This window comes from Narcine bancroftii, chromosome 6 (genome assembly GCF_036971445.1).
Source record: "Narcine bancroftii isolate sNarBan1 chromosome 6, sNarBan1.hap1, whole genome shotgun sequence".
NCBI classification, from domain to species: Eukaryota; Metazoa; Chordata; class Chondrichthyes; order Torpediniformes; family Narcinidae; genus Narcine; species Narcine bancroftii.
In genome coordinates, this window is record NC_091474.1 from 234,748,800 (window position 1) to 234,775,202 (window position 26,403).

At 46.2% G+C, this 26,403-nt stretch overlaps 1 protein-coding gene across 1 annotated transcript in view; it reads right to left on the reverse strand.

Annotated features, from left to right (window-relative positions):
• Positions 1-762: 762 nt before the first annotated feature.
• Positions 763-26,403, reverse strand: part of plb1 (phospholipase B1) — a 192,025-nt gene continuing 166,384 nt past the window's right edge. The window contains exons 49-56 of the mRNA XM_069887716.1: positions 22,149-22,229; positions 18,416-18,481; positions 13,559-13,653; positions 10,084-10,165; positions 6,991-7,095; positions 4,737-4,832; positions 2,338-2,412; positions 763-1,044 (exon numbers count right to left, since the gene is read on the reverse strand). Of these exons, the coding sequence (XP_069743817.1) occupies positions 817-1,044; positions 2,338-2,412; positions 4,737-4,832; positions 6,991-7,095; positions 10,084-10,165; positions 13,559-13,653; positions 18,416-18,481; positions 22,149-22,229 (828 nt within the window). The 3' untranslated portion in view covers positions 763-816. The remainder of the gene's footprint in view (positions 1,045-2,337; positions 2,413-4,736; positions 4,833-6,990; positions 7,096-10,083; positions 10,166-13,558; positions 13,654-18,415; positions 18,482-22,148; positions 22,230-26,403) is intronic.

Genomic DNA, 26,403 nt, shown 5'->3' on the forward strand with positions numbered 1-26,403 from the left:
CCTGCTCTTATATTCTATTCCTCTTTTAAAATGGATGCCAGCGTTGCATTTGCCTTTTTCACCACTGTCTCAATATTGAAGTTTACCTTCTGGCTACCCTACACAAGGGCAACAAGGTCCCTTTGCATCCGAGCATTTTCATTTCTCTCCCCATTTAAGATATAGTCTGGCTGCTTCTTTTTTTTCGACCAAAGTGCGTGACCGTACACTTTCTGACATTATATTTCTTTTGCTACTTTTCTGCCCATTCTCTTAATCCTTCTTCAGTCTCCCTGATTTCTATACACTACCTGCTTCTCCACCTACCTTCATAATCATCTGCAAGCTTTGCTGCAGGGCCATTCATTCCATAATCCAAATAATTAATATATCACATAAAAAGGATCGGCCCCAACCCCGACCCCTGTGGAACACCTCTAGCTACTGGCGGCCAATCAGTTGGCTTCCCCAAAGGAGTGCCCTTCCCTTGAGTGTGAAAGTATGCAGGTCAGAGGCTGCTCTGTCAGCAGCCAGCATTTGTCGGTGAATGTAAAAGTGGTCACTACCACAAAGGATGACTTTATTGGGTGTCTGGGATGAGGTAAAAATCACACAACTGTCCTGGGAAGTGCCCAGGATGATTTTCCAATGATGTCCAATTGACAATGAAATGAATGAAAAACCAACCTATCACGTTCAATACAAATGCGGGCCTTCAAAGATGACAGTCAGCAAGAGAACACCCCAAGGGTATAAAATGAAGGCTTCAAACTGTTGCTGTATGAGGTATTTTTATTGTAAAGAACCAATTCAATAGACATCTCAGTAATTCACGCCTTATGCTTTAACGGTATCCATTTCCAGTGGTTTCTCACCACATCGTCTGCACTTGTGGAATCTCAGCTTTGCAACGACCAAGACGAAAGTTGCGCCTACAAGAACCCCCGCTATGGCTATGAGCACAGCCACCCAAACTCGTTGGTTCACCTTGGGCTCCGAGGTTGCTTCTGGTTCCTCTGGTGTGACCCCTTTGCTGTTCTTATGTGTGAACAAATAAGGCGAATCCTAGAGGGGGAGCATTTAAGAACAAAACAAATTGGGGTGATCACATCACATTACTTTTACCTCTGCAGTGGAGGCTGATACTACACAAGTTTGCGATATTGCTTCGTCCATGACCTGGTAAATGTGTTAGAGCTGTACCAAATGTTGGTAAGGCCACATTTAGAAGCAGAGAACTCTACAGCACAGAAACAGGCCCTTTGCCCCATCTAATTTGTGCTGAACTATTATTCTGCCTTGTTCTGCCTTGTCCCATAGACATGTTCCCAGATCATGGATAAAGTATAGAAGCAGAGAAAACTATAGCACAGAAACAGGCCCTCCGGACCATCTAGACTGAACTGAACTGAACTATTATTCCATCTGGTCCCACTGACCTTTCATGTCCCTCCCATCCATGTAAAGTTTTCCTTAAATGTTAAAATTGGTCATTTTAGATGGCAGCTTTGGAATACTGCGTGAAGCTCTGGTCACATGAGGACATGAGAACAAAGAAATATTTACGTATACTTTTAATGGGATTTGTTTGAGCAGGGAGCATGTGGGTGCCCACAACAAATTTGATTTTTTTAGCAATCATTTTAGAATAAGGACCTCATCAATTATCCATAATTGTCATCTCAAAAGGACAAGAATGGCCCCCAAAAGACCCTCGGGCACTGAAGGCGTCCCGATCGTGTTGGAGGTTTGGATCTGGAGCTCGAATTGCTGATGGTTTGGATCGAAGTCTGTGCGGCTGCAGGAGCTGCGGGAGGCTCTGGAGGCGAATCAATGGACACTCGGTGTCTGTGAAGGGTTTCTCTTTTGCTTCTCTTTCTCTCGTACTGTAAGGGGTGCCGGGAAACACGAATGCCGATTTTGTGTAATATTACATGCTCTGTACTGTTACATGACAATAAAGGAATTTGAATTTTGAAATACAGTAAAATCCCCATTATCCAGAATTCAAACAACCGACAGCCTCAAGCAACTGGCAAAAAAAAAATTGTGGGAAATAAATAGGTAAAAAATACAAATGTTTAAAATTGGCGCCACTTATCGGTTAGTTTGCTAATCACACAACACACAATCTTAAGCAACTGTCAAATTCACTTATTTGGCATCTACCAATCTCCATGGGTGCTGGATACTTGGTTTTTTTTCTCCATTTGGGACAAGTTTTCCCCAACACAGTTAAAGATAGTTTATTTTATGGCTGTACTTTGCTATAGAATGCATGAACTGGAAGCAACCATGGGGAGTAGCCCAGTCGCCAATAACATTTATAAAGCCACTATCCAAAGCTACTTTACTTACAGAGTTTGGACACTTCAGCTTGTTTCTGCTGTAGGTGAAATTGTTGTAATTTTGCTTGTGTCCAACTGGTTCCAGCTACAGGAGGGTAAATGGAATAAAGACCAAATTAGTAAAAACAACTATTTTCCATAACAACTTCCATGAGTTTGACCGAAAATTGGTGAATGGAATTACACGGGCGTAGTGGTGTGCGCAACACGGTTACGGTGCCAGTGACACGGGTTCGAATCTGGTGCTGCCAATACATAGCTTGTACGTTCTCCCAGTGACCAGTGTGAGTCTTTCTCGGGGGCTCTGGTTTTCTCCCACACTCCAAAGGCGTACGGGGGTTAGTCTAAAGTTAAACTGTTTCATTCTAATGTGGACATAAATTCTCGTTGTGACAAATGTAAAACAGGTGGTGCCTGTTCTGGACCTGCCCTAGCTTAGAAAAAAATTTGGAAGGAAGTTTTTCAAACTTTATCGGTGATTTTTAAATTCAACCTAACCCTTTAATAGCTCTTTTTGGAATACTTTGCGACGATGATGTTACCAGACGTGCAATTTTGATTCACCCTCACATGCACAATGACTAAGGGACATTATGTCTTGTTTAAACTTGGAAAAAAATTAGACATGATTCAAATATCAAATTCCAAACAATATGGGGCTTGTCAAACCTATCATTAATGATCTTGTGTGATGGGGTGGTAAATTGGGTTAGTAAGTATGCGGATGATACTAAGGTAGGTGGAGCTGTGGATAATGAGGGATTTAGGCCAGTTAGAAGAGTGGGCTGTAAGATGACAGATGGAGTTTAATGCAGATACGTGTGAGGTGTTACATTTTGGTAGGGCTAATCAAAATAGGACAAACATGGTGATTGGTAGAGCATTGAAGTGTGCAGTAGAATAGAGAGATCTAGGAATAATGGTACATAGTTCCCTGAAGGTGAAGTCACATGTGGGTAGGGTGGTGAAGAAAGCTTATTAGCCTTTATAAATCAGTGCATTGTGTATAGGATCTGGAATGATATGTTAAAATTGTACAAGGCATTGGTGAGGCCAAATTCGGAGTATTGTATCACCAAAGTATAGAAAAGATATCAACAATTTGGAGAGAGTGCAGAGAAGATTTACTAGAATGTTTCAGGGGTTACAGGGCCTAAGTTATCGGGAAAGGTTAAATAAATTAGGTCTTTATTCTTTGAAGCATAGAAGATTGAGAGGGGATTTGATTGAGGTATTTAAAATTATTAGGGGTATAGATAGAGTGGACGTGGAGATGCTTTTTTCTTTTAAGGGGAAGATACAAACAAGAGGACATGAGCTGAGAGTTAGGGGGCAAAAGTTTAGAGGAAACATGAGGGGGGACTTCTTTACACAGAGAGTGGTGGGTGTGTGGAACAAACTTCCAGAAGATGTGGTGGAGGCAGGCTCGATATTAGCATTTAAGTTGGATATGTATATGGAGGGGAAAGGAATGGAGGGTTACAGGTTGAGTGTAGGTCAGTGGGGTTAGGTGGGAGAAAGTGTTCAGCATGGACTAGAAGGGCCTTACCAATATTTAGTACAGCTCTAACAAATTTACCAGGTCATGGACGAAACAATATCTTCAAACTGGTATCCAAGCCAAGGAGGAAAGGGAGAAGGAGAGACAGAGAGGTCTGGGATGGGAAATCCAAAGAACAAGGTCAACTAGACCAATGGACCAGTGAGGGACTCGGCAGCTGAAGGACTCACACAGTTGGTGACTTGTGGTCGAATGGCACAAACAGGCTGTAGGCTGTTGGAGACTAGCTCATGGGAACTGGATATTGGAACCGGGATTCGAAAGGGAGTTGAGGACAGGAAGGTCCTTGTATCGGAGCTCTGTACAGCTCTAACCAATGGAGCATTGTATTATGGGATCTCTATCCTCATCGGCAGACATGGAGCTCGGGTTGCTGATGGTTTGAACTAGAGCCTGTTCAGCTGGCAGAGGTGGTGAAAGTGCGGAAGGTAAATCCTCAGACCCTAGAGGGACTCCCTTTTGCTTCTCTTTCCTCTATCGTCAGGGGTGCTGGGCAATGCTCAAGGCGACTCTTAGTTTGCCTTACGGCAGGCAAAAGTTGAAGTATATCACATTTTTAACTACATGACAATAAAAGAAACCTTTGAACCTTTCACAGATGGTTAGAGAAGGGCAAGACCACAGAGAGTCATGAGCATTTTGACAGTGAGGCAACTGGGATTTCGTGTAGATTGGTGAGAAAATAAGAGATGGAAACAGGGAGAGTTAATACATGTGCAGCTGAAATTTGGACAGCTCCAGATTTGCAGAGTTTGGATGGTGGCTTTGACAATTAAGTCTGAATACCAAGTCTAGAATCGCAGTGGGGTGTGTGAGGCAATCTGCAGTCAGTGGAGAGGACACCGTACCATGTTGTTCCATAAGCCAATCGCCATCTCGGCCTGTCCACGTTCACTTAAATGGAAGCAATCTACTGAAAAGAAGTCCAGGTCTGGCAGGCCCATCTGGAAGGGACAAATACATTATAATGTTCCACGTAAAGTAACATGATTTTTAACTGATAATAGACGTGGCATCTTGTTCACCTGGTGACATGGAACGAGTTGCTGGAGAAAGTGGAAGAAGCAGCATTTAAAGGATATTTGGGTAGGCACATGGTTATGAAAGGTTTAGAGGGATATGCATGGTTGAACTCACTGCACCAGTGAATATTTATCAATCCTTTTATATTTATTATCTCCTTTTCTGCCTTGACATATTATGATAATTTAATTCATATTGGTACTGGTGGTGCATCTTGCCTACATGTATGGCTGCAGCAAATAAGATTCTATACGTTGCATTTTTGCGTTTGACAATAAAAACATATATGTGTAGGCAAATGGGACTACATCAGGCAGTCAGCCTGGTTAGCATGGATGGGTTGGGCTATGGGGCCAGTTTCGGTGGTCATATAATGCAAAAATGCTGGAGAAACTCAGCAGGGCCAAGCAGCACCTAGAGCTGTGGTTTTCAAACTGCCCCCCCCCTCCCAAACTCACATTCCACCTTGAGCAATCCCCATGCTATCAGGGCTCAGTAATTAGTAAGGGATTGCTTAAGGTGGTATGTGAGTTTAGGGGGGCAGTTTGAAAACCACTGATCTCAAGGAAGTAAAGAGTAACCAGCGATTCAGGCCAGAGATCTTCATCAAGGTGAGAGCAAGATATGGGGGAATGAGGAGAGGGGAGGAGGGAGCCTATAGGACTGTATAGCTCTAACCAATGGTGTTTTGAGTTACGTGATCTTTATCATCACTTGAAACAGTCAGAACATGAATAACTGGTGAGTGATTTGATAGGCTAGATGGATTGGAGGACTGGGAGTGATTCGTTAGACTGGATGGATTGGAGAACTGGGAGTGATTCGTTAGACTGGATGGATTGGAGGACTGGGAGTGATTCGTTAGACTGGATGGATTGGAGGACTGGGAGTGATTCGTTAGGCTGGATGGATTGGAGAACTGGGAGCGATTTGTTAGACTGGATGGACTGGAGGACTGGGTTGTGATTTGTTAGGCTGGGATGGATTGGAGGACTGGGTTGTGATTCGTTAGTCTAGATGGATTGGAGGACTGGGGAGCAATTCGTTAGGCTGGATGGATTGGAGAACTGGGAGTGATTTGTTAGACTGGATGGATTGGAGGACTGGGGAACAATTCGTTAGGCTGGATGGATTGGAGAACTGGGAGTGATTTGTTAGACTGGATGGATTGGAGGACTGGGTTGTGATTTGTTAGTCTAGATGGATTGGAGGACTGGGGAGCAATTCGTTAGGCTGGATGGATTGGAGAACTGGGAGCGATTTGTTAGACTGGATGGATTGGAGGACTGGGTTGTGATTCGTTAGGCTGGGATGGATTGGAGGACTGGGTTGTGATTCGTTAGTCTAGATGGATTGGAGGACTGGGGAGCAATTCGTTAAGCTGGATGGATTGGAGAACTGGGAGCGATTTGTTAGACTGGATGGATTGGAGGACTGGGTTGTGATTCGTTAGGCTGGGATGGATTGGAGGACTGGGTTGTGATTCGTTAGGCTGGGATGGATTGGAGGACCGGGGAGTGATTTCAGGATCATGGAATAATTCGATGAGCTGGATTTGTTTTCCTTAAAGCAGTGGGCCTCAACCTTTTTCTTACCACTTGCATCCTATTCCATAGGTGCTCGGTGGTTGGTAAGAGATTACTTAAAATGGTATGTGAGTGGAAAGAAAAAGGTTGAGACCACTGTCTTAGAGTAAGGAGGCTGAGAGTTAAGCGCCCTATCGATATTGAATTTGTGCCTTAACTCACGCGCGTGTGCCCTCCAAACTCCAGTATGCGATCCCGGCGCACGTACGCCTACCCAAGACTTGTGCATGCCCACAGGAATCAAAATGGCTGCGCCCAGCCCACAGATCCCAACTAACATGGTAAGTACACAATTCCAACAAACGTCCAATCCAAGATACGAGCGGCCATCCAGAATGGAACAAGGACATTTGTTGCGGAGTACCAGTACATGGTGCAGTCACAGTAAGAAGGTTTTATACAGTGAAGTTGATCTTTTTGTAATGTCTTCACTTCCAAATGACTATTGACAATTGACACTTCCCAGCTCAGACCACAAAAGAAAACTACTTACTATGTTCAATGGAATGATCGTGTTTGTGAAATAAGGTTGCAACACGACTGTGAAGGTCTCACTTGCATCATATTTTCCACTGTAAATCAATGTTGTCAATTTGGTCTAAATAAAAAAAAGTCATAACTTCAATTACTTCGCAAAGAAGGGTCATTGATCTGAAAGTTTAACTCGGTTTCCCTCTACTTAGATGCTGCCCGGGATGCTGTACATTTCCAATACTCAGTGTTATGTCTTTAAGCACAAAAAACTCAGCAGGTCGAGAAGTGAGGGTAAGGAAATAGTTGACGTTTCGAGTCAAGACCTTTCATTGAGACTAAGGGGAAGAGGGGAGGTAGCAAATAGAATGAGGGCAAGATGGGAGGAGAGAAACAGCACAGTAGGGGATTAGTGAGCCAGGGAAGGGTGAAGCATGATGGACAGATGGTGGGGGTGAGGGGTGGAGTTCAATTTAAAATTTAAATTCAGACATACAGCATGGTAACAGGGCAGTTCGGCCCACCCAATTAACCTACCAACCCCATAGGTTTTGAAGTGTGGGAGGAAGCCAAAGCACCCAGGAAAAACTGAGAGGTCACAGGGAGAACGTACAGATAGTGCTGGATTTGAACTGAGGCACCGAAGACTCTAATAGTGTTTGGCTAATCGCATCTACTTACCACTGGTCTGAACTCCATTGCCCCCTTGACTACCAATGGAGCTAATGATGGATGGTGAATGCAACAAAGGGCCATTGGAGTAAAAAAATCAAGTGCTACTGTAGAAGTTTGTGTGTAGGTTACAATAGGATATAGGCAGGATACAGAGTTGGGTGGAGAAGTGACGGTTGGAGGTCGTAAGTATGAAGTGATGCACTTTGGAAGTTGAATTTGAAAGTAGTGTATGTGGTTAATGGCAGAATTCTTAACAATGTGGAGGGACTGAGAGATCTTGGGGTCCAGGCTCATAGATCCCTCACAGTTGCTGCACACGTTGATAGGGTGGTTAAGAAGGTGTAATATATGTTGGCCTTCAGTAGTCAGGGGATTGAGTTCAAGATTAATGCCAAAAAATTGCAGCCCTATAAAATTCTGGTTAGACCACACTTGGAGCAGTGTGTTCAAATTCTGGTCGCCTCATTACAGGAAGAACGTAGATGCTTTAGAGTAGTGATTCCAAAAGTGGGTGCTGCCGCCCCTCTGGCGGTGGTGAGGAGAAAGGGGGCGGTGACATGCTCTGGACAGGACGCGCACCACATTCACATCTGCAAGGGCCAAAGCTCCAGGTTTGTCAGAATTTCAAATGATCTTCAGGGTGTACTGTATATTTAAATTATATGTAAATACACTGATCCTCCCCCCCCCCCCCTATTTTTGGCCCCGATGGCCTGATTGCAGATCCTTGCTTCAGGTGTCCACCCATCCAGCACCTGACGGCTGATCCGCAACCCGTATGCCACCCATCCAGCAACGACAGCTGATCCTCCCACTGACTACCCATCACTCCCAATACCCAATGGCTGATCCTTGCCCCACCCATCCAGCACCCGACGGCTGATCCTCCCACCGATTACCCATCTATCCAATACCCGATGGCTGATCCTTGCCCCACCCATCCAGCACCCGACGGCTGATCCTCCCACCGACTACCCATCACTCCAATAACCGATGGCTGATCCTTACCCCACCCATCCAGCACCCGACGGCTGATCCTCCCACTGACTACCCATCTATCCAATACCCGATGGCTGATCCTCGCCCCACCCATCCAGCACCCGATGGCTGATCCTTGCCCCGACCACCCACCCATCGAGCTCCCGACAGCTGATTCTCGCCCCGACCGTCGCCATCCAGCACCCGATGGACTGAAAACAATGTAGTTACCTTTCCATATTGCTAAATTGGTTTACGAAGTTTTATTTGTGAAATACATACACTTGTATATAGTGTTAGATTAGTTGTTTGGAATTTGTGGTAGATCTAATACCAAGAAAGAGATGTGTGTTCGTGGTATGTGTATTGGTGGGGGGGTGTTGGGCGGCACCAGGGATGTGGCCTGGGAGCCAAGAGGGTGGCAGCTTGAAAAAGTTTGGGAACCACTGGATTAGAGGGTGCAGAGGAGATTTACCAGGATTGGAGAGCGTGTCTTATGAAGCATGGTTGACAGAGCTTGGGGTTTTTGCTTTGGAGCCATGAAGGATGAGATAGAGTTATGTAAGCTGTCAGGTGCTGGATGGGTAGGGTAAGATTATGAGGGGCTTAGAGAAGCTGGATGGTCAGCACCTTTTCCTGGAGTGACAATAACAAATGCTAGAGGGCATCTGTTTAAGGTGAGGGGAGGAAAGTTTAAGGGAGACCTTTTTTTACATAGAGAGTGGTGAGTACCTGGAAAGCAGTGCCAGGGTTGATGTAAGGTTGGTACAATAGGGACACTTGGATAAGCACGATCATGTAAGATAAATAGAGAGTTACAACTGTGAGGCAGGGAAGGATTAGATTGTTGTAGAGTAGGTTTACATAGGCCGGCACAACATCGTGGGCTGAAGTGCCTGCACTGTCCTGTAATGTCTGATGGTGTGGCAGCATGTTTAGCACAAAGCTATTACCGCGCCAGCGACCTGGGTTTGAACAGCCGCTATCTGTAAGGAGTTTTCACGCTCTCCCCGTGATCGAGCTCCGGTTTCAACCCATGTTCCAAAGACGAACAGAATTAGTGGGTTAATTGGTGACATGGGTGTATTTAGGCAATGTGGGCTCGTAGGCCTGAAGGGCCTTTTAACCGTGCTGTCTCTCCACATTAAATGAAAAACTAAAAAAAATAAATTCAAACTTGCTTCCTGCCGATTCAGCAGACTGGCTTATACTGCGTAAGCCCATAGTGCACAGCGATGCTGAACTTAAGGGACTTTTGGAAGGGGAAAGAATGTCGATTATTAAACTGTCACCAACATTTGCTGGTAAAATTCGATCATTTCCAACATTAGATGCAGACTCCAAGAGAAAGGAAGTGTGAGGAATATATATCAATTGCTACCTCATGAATTTATTAGTTGATGCAAGTGATAACAAATAAAAGGAGGAAAACTTACTGTATAAGTTTAAAACTTAGAGTTACCTGATACTCTCTGTTAACTCTCAACATTTCGTTCAATTCGGGAGAATTATCTTGCATCTTTAGAAAGCAGGGACAGATATTCCTGGGGAAAATGACACAAAATCTCCATGAGTTGCAAGGAGCATCAGAAACAGGAGCAGGAGGAGTTAGCCATCCAGCCCATCGGGCCTGCTCCGCCATTTGATAAGACCATGGCTAATCTGGCTCCACTTAACCTGCCACAGAATACTTAATTCCCCTATTCTTCAAAAAATGTCTCATTTTAAAATGGCGCGGTTACAGCGCCGGTGGCCGGGTTCGAATCCGCCGCTGACTGTAAGGACTGTGAACGTTCTCCCTGCATCCGCAAGGGTTTTCTCCGGGCTCCCCGGTTTCCTTCCCACCCTCCAAAAATGTACGAGGTTTATAGGTTAATTGGCTGCAATTGGGCAGCACAGGTTCTTGGGCCGGAAGGACATGTTGCCGTGCTGGATGTCTAAATGTGGAAAAAATAGACAGCCTCTATCGCATCCTTGGGCAGAGAATTCCACGGCCCCACTGCTTTCTGGGAGATGCAGTTCCTACTCTTCTCCATCCAAATTCTGAATCCTGAGGTGATGTCTCCTAGATCCAGTATTAGATGTACATAAAGGGATTCAGGAATCCAAATTCTACGTTCCACTTTCAATAATGGTGATACCAAAAATTTCCAGGTGGCCCAATGGAAAAATGCCCAATCCTTGTGTGAACTCAAGATGAACGAGCAAACGAGCAAATAAGCAAATGGGGATAAAAAAAAATACATAGAGTAACCATGGCAGCAGGTCAACCAAGCGGCAAAATGCAAGGAGTGGGGGGAGTTTATTGAAGCCATTCCAGGTCACACAGAGATGCTTTCTGTGTGTGCTTATCTGGCACTGTCTGCACTATAGAACACTATAGCACAGAAATGGGCCCTTTGGCCCATTTAGTCTATGCTGAACTATTATTCTGAGTGAAACACGCAAGTCTGCAGGCACTGTGATTGTAATCAAAGCACAGAAAGGCTGGAGGACTCAGCTGGTCTTGCAGCATCCACAGGAAGTGAGAATTGATTTTGGCTCTGTGAAAGGAGACAGAGGGAAAAGGCAGAGAGAGAGAGAGAGAGAGAGAGAGAGAGAGAGAGAGAGAGAGAGAGAGAGAGAGAGAGAGAGAGAGAGAGAGAGAGAGAGCAGTATAGAATGAGAGAGAGCTACAGGAAAGGAGATGGGGGTAAAAATGGGCCAGGGGGTTTAAAGGAAACCAAACAAGTCGATGTTAATTAATTCCATGTGGAAGGTAAGGTGTTGTTCCTCCATTTTGTGGGTGGTCTCAGTCTGGCAGTTCATGAGAACTGAGTAGGTCTTGCAGCTCCAGGTGGAACGGGTGACCTTGCCCACTGTGGACAGGGTGACGACTCAGCAGGTCTCGCAGCCCCAGGTGGAGCGGGTGACCTTGCCCACTGCGGACAGGGTGACGACTCAGCAGGTCTCGCAGCCCCAGGTGGACCTTGCCCAATGTGGACAGGGTGACGACTCAGCAGGTCTCGCAGCCCCAGGTGGAGCGGGTGACCTTGCCCAATGTGGACAGGGTGACGACTCAGCAGGTCTCGCAGCCCCAGGTGGAGCGGGTGACCGTGCCCAATGTGGACAGGGTGACGACTCAGCAGGTCTCGCAGCCCCAGGTGGAGCGGGTGACCTTGCCCAATGTGGACAGGGTGACGACTCAGCAGGTCTCGCAGCTCCAGGTGGAGCGGGTGACCTTGCCCAATGTGGACAGGGTAACGACTCAGCAGGTCTCGCAGCCCCAGGTGGAGCGGGTGACCTTGCCCAATGTGGACAGGGTGACGACTCAGCAGGTCTCGCAGCCCCAGGTGGAGCGGGTGACCTTGCCCAATGTGGACAGGGTGACGACTCAGCAGGTCTCGCAGCCCCAGGTGGAGCGGGTGACCTTGCCCAATGTGGACAGGGTGACGACTCAGCAGGTCTCGCAGCCCCAGGTGGAGCGGGTGACCTTGCCCAATGTGGACAGGGTGACGACTCAGCAGGTCTCGCAGCCCCAGGTGGAGCGGGTGACCTTGCCCAATGTGGACAGGGTGACGACTCAGCAGGTCTCGCAGCCCCAGGTGGAGCGGGTGACCTTGCCCAATGTGGACAGGGTGACGACTCAGCAGGTCTCGCAGCCCCAGGTGGAGCGGGTGACCTTGCCCAATGTGGACAGGGTGACGACTCAGCAGGTCTCGCAGCCCCAGGTGGAGCGGGTGACCTTGCCCAATGTGGACAGGGTGACGACTCAGCAAGTCTCGCAGCCCCAGGTGGAGCGGGTGACCTTCCCAATGTGCACAGGGTGACGACTCAGCAGGTCTCGCAGCCCCAGGTGGAGCGGGTGACCTTGCCCAATGTGGACAGGGTGACGACTCAGCAGGTCTCGCAGCCCCAGGTGGAGCAGGTGACCTTGCCCAATGTGGACAGGGTGACGACTCAGCAGGTCTCGCAGCCCCAGGTGGAGCGGGTGACCTTGCCCAATGTGGACAGGGTGATATCACTGCAGGTTTGTAGGGTGACTTTGCACTGGTCTTATGAGGTGATGACTGATACAGCAATCTGCATGATAGGCAGGAAGGAAGCATGCAGAAGATGGGCTGCACCTTGTGGGATCACAGTGGTGCAGTCGGTGGAGCTGGTGATTCGCATTTCCAGCCAATCGAATCTGACCTCCGGGGCCATCCGCGTGGAGTTTGCATGTTCTCCCAAATGCTCCTTCTGAGTGCACCAGTTTCTTCCCACGTCACAAGGACAGAAGGGACAATGGGCTATTTGGCCATCGTGAATTGTTCCGAGAGTGTAGGTGAGTGGTGGAACCTGGGACTGTTGATCAGAAAGCGGAGCTCCGAAGAGGCTTGGTGCAGGATTCCCTGAAGATTCATTTGCAGGTTGAATCATTAATAAGGAAGGCAAATGATTTATTTCGAGAGGACTAGAGTATAAATGCAAAGATATAATACTGAGGATTTATGAGGCATTGGTCAGACCACATTTGGAATATTGTGAGCAGTTTTGGGCCAAGTATCAAAGGAGGAATGTGTTGGCATTGCGGAGGGACAAGAGCAGGTTTATGAGAATGAACCCGGGGTGAGAGGGTTGATGTAGGAGGACCATTTGATGGCTCCAGGCCTGTACCCGCTGGGGTTTTGAGGATGAGGGGATCTCATTGAAACATACTGAATAGTGAAAGGTGGGATCGAGTGGACATGGAGATGTTTCCAGTAGTGGGAGAGTCTAGAACTCGAGGGCACAGATGCAGAATAAAAGGACATCCCTTTAGAACAGAGATGTGGAGAAGATGGGGAATCTGGGGGATTTGTTGCCACATACGGCAGTGGAGGCAAAGACATTGGGTATATTTAAAATGGAGGTTGATAACTTCTTCAATGGGGTAAGGTAATCTTGTTCAACTTGAAACAGATGCAGGCACTTACTTCTGAAGCAATGCACATCCAATCGTGTTCTTCTTGATCCTACGAATGCCATTCATCTCCAGTAGTTGCATGATGTTTACAAAAGCTCTTGGTACCTGTGAAGAGGAGTCAGATCTCAGGAAGGAATTACACCCAAGAGTTGACATAGCCACCACCACCTACCTCTACATGAATCCCAGCACTGGTGGGTGTTGGATGGGAGAAGCCAGAGAGTCGTGATGGATGATTGCTTCTCAGAATGGAAGCCTGTGACCAGTGGTGTACCTCAGGGATCTGTGCTGGGAACGTTGTTGTTTGTCATCTATATCAATGATCTGGATGATAAGGTGGTAAATTGGATCAGCGTGTTTGCCAATGCCACTAAGATTGGAGGTGTTGTGGCCAGCGAAGAAGGTTTTCAAAGCTTGCAGAGGGATCTGGTCCAGCTGGAAAAATGGGCTGAAAAATGGCAGATGGAATCTAATGCAGACAAGTGTGAGGTGTTGCATTTTGGAAGGACAAACCAAGAAAGGACATACAAGATAAATGGCAGGGCGCTAAGGAGTGCAGTAGAACAGAGGGATCTAGGAATACAGATACATAGTTCCCTGAAAGTGGTGTCACAGGTGGATAGGGTTGTAAAGAGAGCTTTCGGTTCATTGGCCTTCATAAATCAAAGTATTGAGTATAGGAATTAGGATGTTATATTAAAGTTGTATAAGACATTGGTGAGGCCAAATTTGGAATGTTGTATGCAGTTTTATTCACCTAACTACAGAAAAGATATCAATAAGATAGAAAGAGGGCAGAGAAGATTTACTAAGATGTTGCCTGGACTTCAGGAACTATGTTAAACAGGTTAGGACTTTATTCCCTGGAGGGAAGAAGAATGAGGGAGATTTGAAAGAGGTATTTAAAATGATGAGGGGGGTAGACAGAGCTTTATCCACTGAGGTTAGGTGAGATACAAACCAGAGGGCATTGGTTAAGAGTGAAAGGGGAAAAGTTTAGGGGGAACTTCTTCACACAGGTGGGGTGTGGAAAGAGCTGTCAGCTGAAATGGTGAATGTGGGCTCAATTTTAACATTTAAGAAAAATTTGGACAAGTACATGAATGGGAGAGGTATGGAGGGCTATGGACTGGGTGCAGGTCAATGGGACTAGGCACAAAACATGGTTTGGCACAGACTAGAATGGCCAAAGGTCTGTTTCTGTGTTGTAGTGTTCTATGGTTCTATGGGAGACATGGTTAGTGTCGCAGTTAGTTCAATGTTATTACAGAGCCTGTGACCAGGGTTTTAATCTGGCACTGCCTGTAAGGAGTTTGCATGTTCTCCCCATGTCCGTGGGTTTCCTCCGGGTGCTCCGGTTTCCTCCCACGCTCCATATGGGGTTAGAGGTTTGATTGGTCACCTGGGTGTATTTGGGCAGCGTCATCTCATGGGCTGGATGGGCCTGTTACTCCAAACTAAAATAAGATAAACATTGAAATTGTGTCAAGTCCGGCTGGCAATGTCGGAGGAGCTGGCCTGCCCTAGCAGTTTGAGTTGAATGGTGTTCACCAATCGTTCAGTGGGGAATCACTGACAATCAGCTTAGTGGCAGAGTGCAGGAGGGGTAGAGGCATCACGTTGGCCCTCAGGTTTAGAGTGGGGGTGGCTCAGATGCAGACACCAACTCTGTCCAGTTAGGTAACAGACTGATGCAGGACCTTCAGCGCCCTGACCACCGACCACCCACATACATCGATCCCACCTTGATCCCACTTTTGATTCTCCCCACCTTCACATCAATTCCCTCCCTCCCTACATTTCACCACAGACTAGGGACAATTTACCGCAGGTATTGGGGATATGGGAGGGAACCGGAGGAAATCCAGGCAGCCACAGGGAGAATGTGAAAACTCCACACAGACAGCTCTCGTGGTCAGAATTGAACCAGGGAACCTGGATGGCGGACGCAGGCACAGTGAGGCAGTGGGTCTACAAGCTGTACCTCCCAAATGGAACCAGCCAGTTATACAAGGGGATGTGTATAAAAGTGCTTTACTCAGCTTACAATTTCTAGCGGTTCAGTGTGTTTTGAATTAAACTTAAATATTTGAAATAGATTTGAAATGCCCACAACATTTGTGAACTCCTTTGTAGACAGAATTGAGCTGCTGAATGGCTATAGAATGGGGAGGGGGGGTGGGGGGTGGTCAAGATAGTCAACCTGAGGCCTACTTGCCACAAGGAGCCCACTCTGCCTTCCCATCTCTGTCCTATTCCAAAGAGGTTACGCTCTGAACTTATTCCCCTGTTGGTATACTGATGGATTTTCTCCTACCCGACCAAGGGCCCAGGCTGGAAGTTGTGCCTGACCTGTTGGGTTTCTCCAACACGTTTGTGCATTGCAATGAATTTTCTCTGCAGGAGGATCAATGGGACAGGGGCCTTGCCGGCTGGAAGCCACACTCCATCAGCAGCCTTCGGACATCAGTGAGGCACCAGCTACAGGATATCTGATGTCAGGTCCTCTGTGCTAGAGTGTGGGTCAAAGTGGGGCAGAAGTCCAAACCAAACTGTTAGGGGCATGGGGGTCTTTGACTTGAGGACAATAGGTTGATCAAAGTCTCCAGACCTCAGCAGTCAATTTTATCCCTTTACAGAATGTATATGTCCCTGGTAAAGTAGGCATTGATTGTCCACCTCTAACTTCTCCCACCTCACCCCCACCCTCCTCCCTAAACTGCCAAGGGTTCACAGTCAACCATGTTTGTGTAGAACACAACATGCTGGGGGATTCAACGGTTCTTCCAGCGGATTGTGTTTGGCTTCAGTATCCAGCATCTGCAGTCTCCTGCGTTGTCTCCCACCACGTTTGTGTGCCTGGATTCACCAGAAGTTTACAATAGAGAAGAGCAGCCAGTTTCAACCCCCCAGCCCAAACTCTTGAAGGTCATCAGTGAACCAGCTGACCTTTTATAACAATCCAGAAACCTCATGGTGAACGCTACTGAGATGTTCGAAAGATCCAGGCCGACTTAATGTCTTGAATTTAAATTCCTCAGATGTTGTGGTGGGGTTAGAGCTCGTGCCTCTCGATCAGTGGTCCACAACAATGACTGCTAATCCTCTACTTTACCCTGCACTGTGGAATAGTCTTGCTTCTGGTTACAGTGCCAGCGACCCAGGTTCAAATCCGTCGCTGTCTGTAAGGTATTTTATCCCCGTGTCTGCATGGGTTTCCTCCAGGTGCTCCCATATCCCCCACCCTTCAAAATGTATGGGGTTGGAGGTTAATTGGGGGTAAACAGGCGGCGTGGGCCAGAAGGGCTTAATATCGTGCTGTATGTCTAAATTTAAAATGTAAAATTCTTCCCTGAACACAGCCACGGAGTATGGGGAAGCCAGTATTATGATTCAACTGTATTTAAGATGCTGAACAACGCTCTTCCCTGTCCTTCAGAATGGAGACAGCAATGATGTTTTAATTAATGGAAGTTAAAAATAAACAACTTTGGGATGAAACAAAGTGAAATGCAGCGCAACGGGAGTTCGGGATTACATGTTATGAGTGTGATACCACCTCATATTGAGATTCAGTGAAAAAGGCACTGCTCTTTAACGAAACTTGTCATGTTTCACTTTTGAGAAGCTGCAGCTGGTAACATTGGCTACAAGATCAAAGGCATTTCTCACTGGTGTCTAATAGATTACTGGGGCTGAGAGTAAGGAACATAGGGAGGCAGCTTCATCCAGAAATTGCCCTGTCCAGCCGCAGCTGCGAAGAATCAGTAAGAGAAAACCCATGAGCCTTGAAGAAGCATCTGGATTGACATGTGATCCACTGGGTAGCCAATTAATGAGCGACTTAATTGAGCTGTGATCCACAGGGCAGCCAATTAACGAACATCTGGACTGACGTGATCCACAGGGCAGTCAATTAATGAGCTTCTGAACTGATATGTGACCCACAGGGCAGCCATTCAGATCCTCCTTTAGGTTTGACGGAGGCAGCAGCTTAAAAGGATCATTTGCAGTTTACGGGAGATGAGAGGCTTGGTGAGAAAAGGCTTCATTCCCCACTAAACAATCCTGCAGACACTGGGGAACTAATTTAAGGTCAGTGATATAACCAAAGAGCACCACAGCACAGAAACAGGCCTTTCAGCCCTTCTTTTCTGTGCTGAACTTTTAATCCGCCTTTCCAAATGACCTGCACCTGGACTATATCCCTCCATCCCTCTCCCATCCATGTACCTACTCACATTTTTCTTAAATGTCAATAAATGAGGCAACATTCATCACTTCAGCTGGAAGTTCATTCCACATTCTGGCCACTCTCTGCATGAAGTTCTCCTAATGTTCCCTTTAAACATTTCACCTTTTACCCTTCACCCATGTCCTCTAGTTCCTACCTCACTTAACCTCCATGGGGAAAAAAAGCCTACTTGCATTTACTCTATCTATACCCCTCACAATTTTGTACACCTTTATCAAATCTCCCCTCATTTTCTAACGCTGCGGGGAAGAACATCCAAGTGATGTTTGGGTGTCGGTGGCCTGATGCATCTATTTGGGACCCTGTAAGGAAGAGGAGGCATCTGAGAGCTGATATCTGGCCTTGGCTGTCTGGGACCTCAGGCCAGATGACAGCTCTCAGACACCTCATCTGACTTACCCCAAGAACAGGATCCCACTCGTCACTGACTTCATTCCCCACAGTGGAAGGAGTTTGAAGGGCAGAGCCAATCGCTTGGATGAGGCTGGAAGGAAGACTTAGCCCAAGTGGACTTCACCCTCTTTGTCTTTCACCCTGAATTGGCATCCAGTGCCAATTAGTTGGCAGGTCGTCCCCGGTCTGTGATCTACCCTCTGCATGGACCTACTTTACCTCCTTCTGTAGGATGTCCAGTGCCTCCTGAATATGTTTCACGTAATTATCAGCTGAATAGGTCTCCTGAGAACAAAGAATAACAGGCATTAACTATACAAAATAGGCAGAAGAGAAAGGAGGAATCTTGATCCCATAGTGTAGAGTATCTAAAACCAGAGGGCACAGGCTTACGGAAGGGATTACATGGAACATAGAAAAGCACAAGAACAACCTCTTCAGCCCACAATGTCCGTGCTGACCAGGATGTCAATTTAAATAAATCCCAAATGCCTGCACATGATCCACATTGCTCCATTCTTTGCCTGTCCAAATGCCTCAAACAACACTATTGAACCTGGTGGATGGTTTTGATAGGATCTCACAAAAAAAAGGTGATTGGAATCTGGAGAAGTCAGATACTCTCACAAAAATTAAGCTGTGTTTGAATAAAATGGCATTGCCCAGGAAGAAGAGCTTTGCTATTGACAGCTATTTGAATAAAGTGTGTGAAATAGCAATGGCGTCACCCAGGATGAAGAGCTGTTTGATAACTCTCTCTTATCCTTGCTTAGTAAGAGCCTGTATTTTTATTGGTATATTATTTTGTATATTAGTAAAGCTTTGTCTGTAAACTTGGGGGAGGGTGGGCAAATTATGATGTTATTATTCATCTTTCCTCCGTGAAGGAGGAAGAACCTGCAGATGCAACGTTTTCAAAAAATGCGACTGAAAATAAAGTAAAATGTTTTGAGCTTTATATATTCATGCAAGTGAAGTTGGTTCAGTGTAATTACAGTAGCATATTTTTGTCTTTTAAATTGTTTATTCTTAATGTAAGTGTATTAGTTAGGCATTGAATGTCTCAAGCAAATGGAAAACTTGCTCATCCAGCATCTACCAATCCCCATACTGTATGTAGATGAGGACTTGTATCCCCAAGGTAGAGGGACCTTTGAACATGGAATGGGTAGGACTGAGTGAGTACTTGATTATCACCAGGGCAGTGCCTCAGGATTCCACCCACCTGCTGTCAGTCCTCTCTCAGGCTACCTCTACACCCCTGTAAAGTTAAATAAACAGATGTGTTTTAGGCCTCCTAGACCCAAGTTCATCAACTTCAGGTCATTTGCTTATCTGTTTGTAGCCAAGTTGACCAGTTTTACTGTGGGTTAAGAAAAGCAAATGCAATGCTGCCATTCCTTTCAAGAAGAATAGAATATAAGAGCAGGGAGTTTCTAAAAGGCGCTGGTGAGATCTCACTTGGAGGATTGTGAGCAGTTTTGACCTCCTCATTTAAGAAAGGATGTGCTGACATTGGAGAGGAGTTTCCCAAGGATGATTCTGGGAATGAAAGGGGTATCATACGAGGAGCATTTGGCAGGTCTTGGCTTGTACTCGTTGGAATTTAGGAAAATGAAGGGGGATCTAATTGAAATATTTTGAATGTTGAAAGGCATGGACACAGTAGATGTAGAAATGTTGTATCCCATGGTTGGAGAGACTAGGACAAGAGGGCACAACTTCAGGATTAAAGCTCGTCCGGTGAGAACAGAGACGTGGAGAAATTTCTTCAGCCAGAGGCTGGTGAATCTGTGGAATTTGTTGTCACAGGCAATTGTGGAGCCTGGGTCATTGGGTGCATTTAAGGCAGAGATTGATGTGTTCTTGATTAGCCAGGGCATCAAAGGTTATGGAGTGAAGGGCGGGCAGTTGGGTCTGAGTGGGAGAATGGATCAGCTCATGATTAAATGGTGGGGCAGACCCGATGGGCTGAATGGCCTGTTCCTTCTCCTATGTCTTATGGTCTTAAAACAAGCATACCGGATGATGCTGAAAGCTGAAACAAGAATAGAAATGCTGGAGGAACTCCAGAAGCCGAACATCTGTTCTTCTGGGAAAGGGTCGCTGACTCAAAACGTCAAGTGGGGTCACTTTCCATGGATGCTGGTTGATTGACTGAGTTCTTCCAGCAGTTTTGTTGTTGCTACAGGTCAATCTCTGCAGTTTTAACATTGTTTTATTCTCTCCACTTGCACTACTTGATATGCTGGGCACTTTTGACCCACATTCATAGTTTTAACCTGTTCATTTCTCTGCCCTCTCTCTAACCGCCCTCATTAACATCTCATCCTACAACAGGTTATCACCATGGTAATCCTGGCTACACCCCATCAGATACAGGCAATACATCACAGTCTCTAAAAGGGACTGGTGAGACCTCACTTGGAGTATTGTGAGCAGGACATCCGCAGGAAGTGGAAGGCAGTCGACAATCCGGGCCAGGAATCAGAAACTTCTTGATGGTTAAAGACGTGTGGACAAAGGTATAGAGTGAGAGGGAGGGGCTTTAGAGGGGAGTTCAGGAGAGCAAGAATCTGGAGCAAGGTGGTGGAGGCAGGTGTACTGAAATATAGAACATTATAACCCAGTACTTCAACCCACGACCTCTAAACCTACTGCATGACTATTTAATCCTTCCCTACCTCACACCCATAGCCCTCTATTTTCCTTCCATCCATGCACCTATCTATTGCCTCCTTTTCCACTGGCAACCCCGTTAATTGGTCGTGCAGTGTCCCGGGATAGGAAGCCCCTTGTGTCATTTCCACTGGGCCCCCCTTTAACTGGGACACTAATTGCTTTTTCACTGAACGCAACTCATCCCCGGGAAATGGTGTTCTCCCTTCAATGGGAAATGGGGGACTTTCAACTGACCCTTTTCCACTGGTTTTATCAGCACGCCGGCATCAGCAAACGCCGGGGATATGAGTGGGGGGGGGGGTCAAGGCGGTTAATCCTCAGTGTGAAATGACGTCTTTAGATGCCGGCATTCGGAGAGTGTTCCTTTACCACTGGACCCTGTTCCAGTAAATTCCCAGTTAATTTCTGGGACAGGGTGCCAGTGGAAAAGGGGCTTAAAACTAAGATTTAAAAATGTCCCGATTGTACCAGCCTCCACTACTGCCAGTGGCAACACATTCCAGGTGTCCATCACTCCATGTGTAAAAACACATCTGACATCTCCTCTAAACTTTTCTCCTCTCACCTTAAACCAGTGTCCCCTGGAGTTTGCTATGGTTGGCCTGGGGAAATGATGCTGGCTGTCCACCCTATCTGTGTCTCACTTATACACCTCTATCAATTTGCCTCTCATTTCCGTTGTTCTAAATAAATGTCTTAGCTCATTCAACCTTTGGACACTCATGACACTCAAGAAACATCTAGACAAGCATAGGAGGCTATGGACCTAGTGCAGGATAATGGGATTGGTGTAGTAGATAGGTACCACAGGCAGCATGGACGTGCTGGGCCAAATGGCCTGTTGATGTGCCATGAATTTAAGACAGCAATCACCACTCGATCCAAAAGCCACCCTTTTCAAACTTCAGTGTCCGCCTCTAACTGGACGACAACTCAGCCACTGGACTGGAAGTGGGTTTCTGGGGGAATCCAAAATCCCAATTCCCTCGGAGAAGCGGGGGCATGGTTAGCATTGCAGTTAAGGCAAGGCTATTCCAGTGGCAGGGTTTGAACCCGGCGCCATCTGTAAGGAGTTTCTACGCTCTCCTCTGGGGGCCCCGGTTACCTCCCACATTTCAGAGATGTGCAAGGCTGGTAGGTGCATTTAGATAGCATGGACTCGTGAGCCAGAAGGGCCATGTCTAAAAAAAAAATAACAAAAATCTGCAGATTCACCAATGTTTAAAACATGAAAAAGAACAAATGGAATGAAAGGAATGAAATGCTCCACCTTATTCATGCAGTAATCACAGAGGTCATTGGCTCCAATGAAAAGGGTGATCACTTTCCAATCCTTCTCGAAATTAATTTGCTGCAGGGGAGAAAAGTAGTTTTCATTCACCGTTTGTTTCTTACTCTTCAAGCAATGAGTCAGGCCTTCTTACTCCTCTTCAACAGGGAACAACATGTCATTTTATCTGGATCAGTTCTTCCCTTGAAGAAGACAACGTCTTCCTCACAAAACCACGCGCCGGCTTCCTCTCTGGGCTTTGCTAATGGGATGGGATAACGGGGATAGGGAAGTTGAACCAGGTAAAAACAAAGTTTTGGGAAAACTCAGTGTACTTTACGTAGTAAAGATACATGATGGGCAATCAAGTGACTCCACGAGGCAGTAGATTGGAGTCAAAAGGCTTTTATTAGCTTAGACGTTGGCTGGGGCTCAGTGAGCATCTGGTCTGGATCTGAGCAGGAAGTGATCTGGGGTCAAGGTCTTAGGTCAGGACCTTTATTAGGAATCTCCTGGGAGGGGTCAGAAGGAAAGAAGGGGTGGTCTAGGTCAGTGCATACAGTGGTGCAATACCTCATAACACCACGATACATAATCAACGCTTCGGGCTTGAGCCCTTCATCAAGGTATGAACAAAGGCGCTTGGGGAAGAGCAGTCATGAAGGCAGGAGGAGGGAGGGTGCGCAAACCAGTAAGCGGAGGAGGAGGGGTGGGGGGATGGCTCTGTGAATCCAGAGGGAAGGGGATGGAGAACTGGAGGAAAGAAGACCGAGGGAAAGGGAAGGGAGAGAGTACACAGAGTAGCTCCAGAGTCAAGATAAACAAGGCCTGTCACTTCCAAAGTGATCCAGAAATCAATGCTAACTGTCACAAGAGAATCGAAAGGCATTGGCATCCTGAAGGATCTAGCAGCTGAATCACTGAAGGTTTATATGCAAGCAATTTGGAAGGCAACTGGTTCAGCTGAACTTCCAGCAAGAGGATTTGAGCACAAGATACATTTACAAGGTAAGGGGCGATCATTTAAACTGCAATACTGATACACTCTATCAATGACTCCAAAGACTGAGTGGGAGACTTTAGATTGTAGCTGGCCCAACTCCACGAATGAATGGATGGGGGGGGGGGAGAGAGAGGTCGACCTTTACAGCCAGGTCACAAGGGGAGGAACTACTGGGGAATGAGTCATCAGTGGGTGGGCCAGCCACTCATACACAGCAGTATACACATATAACCACAAATACACAAAAGTGCAGGGTCACGCAGCGTCCAAAGGGATATAACCAGCTTTTCAGAGCTGAACCCTTCATCAGAATATCTTTTACTTCCTATAGACGTTTTGTGACCTGCTGAGTTTCTCCAGCACTTTTGATCATTGCACTACAATCACAGCATTTTCAATATTAACATCATTGAAAAGTGGTTGCTTCAGAACTTCTTATTTAAGAGGTAAAGGTGAAGGTTTAATTATTGTCCATATTGTCCATATTTTCCAATATTCCATTATACTACATTTAAAATGTAACACACATGAAATTCTTTAACTTTGTTTATCGCAGAGGTTCTCAACCTTTTTTCTTTCCACTCACATACCACTTTAAGTAATCCCTGTGCCATCGATGTTCTGTGATTGGTAGAGATTGGTTAAAGTGGTATGTGGGTGGGAAGGGAAGGTTGAGAATCACTGCTCTAGACCAAATTGTTACTGAAATATTTTGCTGGAGAAAAATTGTCATTGGCCCATTTCCTGTGGAGTTCTGAAACCCTGCACATAACGAGTCAATGAGGGACGATTAAAACAGTGGTTTTCAAACTTTTTCTTTCCACCCACATCCCACCTTAAGCAATCCCTTACTTACCCACAGGGAATAGGGAATAAAGTGGTATGAGAGTGGAAAGAACTACTGGTCTACGGTAAGGAAGACAGAATCACCACTTTGTCCAGCTCGCCTCACAGATTACCCTCTGGAATACCCTCTCCTGGAAGGTGGTGGGGGTGGGAAATAGTTCAAAGTAGGTACATTTATGACTGATTAGGGAACTGAGGGCGACGGGGAATTGACTCAGGAGATGATGAGTCTGCGGGCAATTCAGCTATGATCATACTGAATGGCAGGACGGTTTGACGGCCCAAATGGCCTACTCCTGTTCTTGTGCCGAAAAGTGGATGTTCCCTTGCCATCTTGGTGGGTCTGCGGCTGGAATATTGCTGAGTCTTCAGGAACGGAGTTACAGGGAAAGGTCTAACAGGTTAGGACTTTATTCTCTGGAGCGTAGAAGAATGAGGGAGATTTGATAGAGGAATACAAAATTAAAAGACTTATTGATCGTCAATTCAAGCAGGCTTTTTCCACTGAGGTTAGATGAGACAAGACCTAGGGAACATGGCTTTTTAAAAGTGAGATATTTAAAGGGAACATTAGGTGGAACTTCTTGGCGGCAGCAATCAGGACAGGGGGTTTGAATCCCATGCTGTCTATACGTTCTCCCAAGTCTGTGTGGGGTTTCCCCAGGGGCTCTGGTTTCCTCCCACCATTCAAAATGTTCCGGGGGGTGTATGTTAAGGGGGTGTAAATTGGGTGGCACGGACTCGTGAGGTGAAATGGCCTGTTACCGAGCTGTATGTCTAAATTAAAAATAAAATAAAAATAGAGAGTGGTGAGAGTATGGAACAAGCTGCCAGATGAAGTAGTGAAGTAGAGACAAGTGGAGAAAAGAAGATAGTGAAGTCATGTATTGGCCCTTCATAGTCTGAAATGTGATGTTTATCGTGGGAGAAAAGAATTGGCAGGCGAATTGAATTGATACCTTTGTTCCAATTTCACAGAGGATACAAATAATCTCACAAGAATATAAGTGAACATGGAGTGTGGGGAGAGGGAGAAACTAAAAAAAAAATCAGTTTTAGTTGGGAGATGGTGTTAGAGAAATAGAAGGGATTAACGATTGATAAATCCCTTGAGTTGGCACCCCAGGACTACAGAAGGAAATCACCGAGCAGTTGTTGATGCATTGGTGGTAATTTTCCAACATTCTTCAGCCTCTGCAAGAGAGACTGAAGGCTAGCTAATCCAACCCCAAAATCCTGCAGGTGCACTGTCGAAAGCAGACTCGTTGGATGCACCACAGTGTGGTGCAGGAGCTGCTGTTCTCAAGACTGGAAGCTGCAGAAGGTGGTGAAAGGAGCTCCATGGACTCTATCTCCATCTCCTGCTGCCTTGGAAAGAGAGCCACCATACTGAAGGGGCCATCACACATTCTCTCCTCCCTCCTCCCTCTGAGAAGATAGTGCAAGAGTGTGAAAGTGCTCACCAACAGGGGTAAAGACAGTTTCTTCCCCACAGCCATCAGGATCCTGAATGAACCCCATTGCTTGGTGTTGATTGATCTTTCATTTCATTGTAACTCTTTACTTTGCTCTATGAATGTTAGAGGTGGCCTGTTCAATTGCTCACAGAAGAACCTTTCTCACTGCACAAATACATCGGATTTTTGTGTGTGGATTTGACGAGGCAGAACTGATGGGTGTGTTGTTTTTGGACTTTCAGAAAAGCTTGAAATAACTTGAATTGAATTGCTTATTGTTGTGTGCACCAAGATACAATGAAAATCTTTATTTTGTGTGCTAGCCAGGCCAGTCAACCCAGGAAGTGCAATGAAAACCCCAAAATTCCCAATATAAGGGATTAGCTTGCAAATTTCAAGCCGATGGGAATGGGTAAGGTGCAGATCTGGATGTAGAGCTGTTGGCTGACAGGGAAAATTGAGTAAGAGTAAAGATCAGAGGCAGGGGGCTTTCACCAGGATCAATGTGGGGATCCCAGCTAGTCATGATTTATATGAATGATTCGGATGAGGGAATTAAATGTAATATTCTTTAAAAGGTTGCAGATGACACAAAGCTGGGTGGGAGTGAGAATACGGTGGAGGATACAGAGAGGCTTCAGCCTGGATTGGGTAGGTGAGGGAGATAAAGAGCAAAATGACGGTACTGCCAAAGCTGCTGTAACAACAGCAGTGCTACTGGCGTGACCCAGGAGATTGGAGACGCAGTGCTGCTCGGGGGGTTCATCTGCCCAGTTCTAATGCTGGCGGCTCTGTCTGGCCATTAAACGGTCCGTTAGAAGAGCTGATGGTGATTTTAAACTAAAATCCTGCCGCCACAGGTCTGTGCCCAATATGGCAGTGCTGGTGCTCAGCAGTGACTGTAAGGGGTTGCAGACTCCGGGGACGGGTGCCCAGGAAATGACCCTAC